Raw genomic sequence first — 3,389 nt, 5'->3', positions numbered from 1 at the left:
AGGGTGGATGCGGGCGGGGCATTTCATCATGTTGCTGGGGCTGGTCTCGGACTCCGGTCTCAAGTTTCCTCTTCGCCTCGATCTCCCAAAGTGCTAGGATTGCAGGTGGGAGCCACCATATCTTGCAGCTTAAAATATTAAAATCAGTGTTATAGGATCCCTTCTGGGGAAGGCAATCCAAAGGAGAGTCCACGTTTTTGGGTCCGTCTACTGCATTAGAACTGATAAGTAAGGAAGCTCTAATGAATGGCTGCCTTTATGAATTAAAACGAGAGATTAGAAATATAAGTGTGGTCCAGTTTTACCTCTGATAGAGTTAATCAGGGCCAATTATAGTTGGCAGCGCCTTAATGTAGTACTTAACTGTATTAAGTAATGTTTACTAAAGGTCAAACACCTAGGTTTTATTGCTTGTTCTGAAGCAACCTTTTAAATGAATGAAAAAGCAAGTAGCTGAAATAATAGAAAAGCTCATGGAATTAATGCATCACACCTGCCCCAGATCATGCCACATTTCTGTATCTGATGTTCAGTGTAAATTCTTTTTTATTCCTAATGTAGAAAGAGTCTCAACTGGAAAGTTGAATTTGCCATAAGATTAATGAACATTTTGTGTTTTGGTTTTTCCAAGTAGGCTGATGAAGTACTTTAAACATGTTCTGCTTTTCAATTTGAAACTTGCTTATCTGTTTATTCTCAGTTTTAGGTGGCTGCTTAAGTTTTGGGTAGTAGAGATAATGCTATGCCATAACACTTTAATCTTTCACTTTTTTCCCCTGCCTAACTCTTAGGATCTTTGTGTTTTAACCTATTGCAAATTTTTAACAGTATATTCTAGGAGCAGGAAACTTTGGTGTTTTAACTTGGTTGTAGTTGGATATTTTAAATGTAAAGCTGACTTTGCAATATGCTTTAATATAGAACAAACCACCACCATGCAGGATCAAGTAACTTAACCTATAACTTAATTTTTTTAAGTGTTATAACTCTGTCAGTCTTTGTTGACTTCTTGATTCCTTAATAACTGCCTAGGTTCTGTGCTTCTGTCTTTAAAGTTCACCTAACCTGATGAGGTAGCTATGATTCCTGTTTTACGTTTGAGGGAATGAAAAGTTGGAGGATTTAAGATTCTTGTATAAAGCCATATCGCTAGTATTTGGAAGATCTGAAAATCAGATTATGATCTATTTGACTTCTAAGTCTCATGATGTCTTGTATTTAGATTTGTGTTTTCCATGTTGCAAAATAACCTTTGGGCTGCCTTCACTGATTTGGCAGTGGTCTGTGATAGTTCTTGGTTGATCCATCTGATTGGACTGAACTCAGCCCCTTCTAACACTGAATTAAAAACAATGATTTGTTGCATAGACAAAGAAAAATAGAAATGGCACTAGCAGCTTGAACTTCTCATTCATATTGATCTTGGAGTGGGAGACTTGCTGGTTTGGGTATATTGTCCTTTTTGATGGCTGTACGTTATAGTGGGCCTGGTGTTAAAGGCTCTTCCTTCTGGTTGGGAGGAAAGGGGATAGTAGGCAGCTAGCAGTAGGACACTTACCTCTCATTAGGTTACGTTCTCCATAAGACCCATACAGAGGAGTGTGATTCTACCTGTTTTATGAGATTTAAGGAGACAACTTGTTAGTCATACAAATTGTAAAGTTTGTGTAATTATTTGGGTTTATCAGTACAAAGTGATTGCTTCAAATAATATAAACACTATCTGGACAGATTTCAACTTCACATGCGTTATGCTTTTAAAGTATCTATTATGTTAGTTCTCTTTCTAGTTCTGTAATTTTATGCAGAAAGGCGGAGGTTAACTTGGTGTATTTGTGGTTAATGAATACACAGTGATATGCCCTGGCTGATTATTTTTTAATTTCCAAACATCTTCAAATGATTTGTTTAATTTTCATTTTAATTTTGTTCATCAAGTGTCAGATTTACTAAGCTGCACTTTGCGTAATCTGTTTTTTTCCTCTTCAAAATCAGGGCATCTTCTAATCAAGTGTTTGGTAACCCATCTATTTTCTAAAATCTCTCAGAAATTACTTATGGTTTTTACTGTTAGATTTTTTTCTGAATCCTAAATTGTAATTGTCTGATGTTGAAGCTTAAATGCCTCAGTTAGATCATCAACCTATGCCTTTTTTTTTTTTTTTAGTTTTTTTTTTTTCTTTTTTTTTTTTTTTTTTTTTTTAGTCATGTAATTACTGTCTCCCTTAATAGATTTTTAGTTCCTTTTGTTAAAATGTATTTTCTCTGTAATATTTTCAATATAGGAAATAAAGTCTTTGCTTTCACTTTTTGGAGGTCAGTTCGCCAGCACTCAAGAAACTTATGGAAAGGTAAGTTAAATTTTCATTAGACCATGTAGAGTATACTTAGAAATAGAGCTTGGGTTTGAAGAGAAGAAGTGCATATGTTAAATTTATATTTGTGTAGTTACTTGTATTGGTTTCTAGAGGCAATGGAATAAACAGGATATTTTGGGAAAAATTGTGGTTTTGTTAAACAATTTAGATTTATTTCTAGTTTTTTATTTGTTTTAAATTTTCAATCAACAGTTGGTCATAATTTGTATATGTCTTTTCACTTAAAAAAGGTCTGTCCTCCATTGGTGAATTATGTTTAGAATTAGAATTTAGTAGAATTTTGAACTCATATTGAGAATCATTTTAAAATTTGAAATTATGCATTGTATAAGACTGTGAATTTATGAGCTTTGTATTTTGCATAAAACTGTAGTTTATCAGTGCATTACAGAAGTTTGGAAAACAGAAAAAAAAAAATAATTTGCAGTCCTTCCTTGACATGACTTAAATTTTGGATGCTGCCTTCCAGTCTTTTTTTCATGTACTTTTTCCCCCCTATTGTAATTCTTCTGCAGCTTGTGTTTCTCACCTGATAGTGTCAGTTTAGGCATAAATTGTTACTTGGCCTTTATCTCTAACATAGCTACATAATATTTTTCGTTGATTAGCTCTACCATAATTAATTTAACCATTTCATTTTATTCAGGTTGCTTTAAAAATTTTCCCAATAAAAGTAATACTAAGTGATAATATTTTTTCCTGTTTGGATTATTTTGAATTTTTCTGTTGGGGAGGGTAAATATTATAAGAAAAAAGACAGGGTATATACCCAAAGTAATGTAAGTTGTTCTGTTATAACGATTCATGCACGCATATGTTCATTGCAGCACTATTCACGATAGCATAGCATGGAATCATCCTAAATGCTCATCACTGATAGACTAGATAAAGAAAATGTGGCCGGGCGCGGTGGCTCAAGCCTGTAATCCCAGCACTTTGGGAGGCCGAGGCGGGTGGATCACGAGGTCAAGAGATCGAGACCATCCTGGTCAACATGGTGAAACCCCATTT

At 34.4% G+C, this 3,389-nt stretch overlaps 1 protein-coding gene across 3 annotated transcripts in view; it reads left to right on the top strand.

The window, feature by feature from the left end:
* Window positions 1–3,389, top strand: part of TRMT11 (tRNA methyltransferase 11 homolog) — a 53,201-nt gene that overhangs the window by 4,394 nt on the left and 45,418 nt on the right. For all 3 annotated transcript variants that reach the window (XR_001826702.2, XM_017533333.2, XM_037740243.1), the window contains exon 2: window positions 2,286–2,351. Coding sequence is in view for 2 of the 3 variants with exons in the window: in XM_017533333.2 (XP_017388822.1) it covers window positions 2,286–2,351 (66 nt within the window). In the remaining variant the exon portion in view is untranslated. The remainder of the gene's footprint in view (window positions 1–2,285; window positions 2,352–3,389) is intronic.

Source organism: Cebus imitator, unplaced genomic scaffold (genome assembly GCF_001604975.1).
Source record: "Cebus imitator isolate Cc_AM_T3 unplaced genomic scaffold, Cebus_imitator-1.0 Scaffold81, whole genome shotgun sequence".
NCBI lineage: Eukaryota > Metazoa > Chordata > Mammalia > Primates > Cebidae > Cebus > Cebus imitator.
The sequence above is the reverse complement of the archived record's forward strand: the minus strand, read 5'-3'. Positions and strand labels throughout refer to the sequence as shown.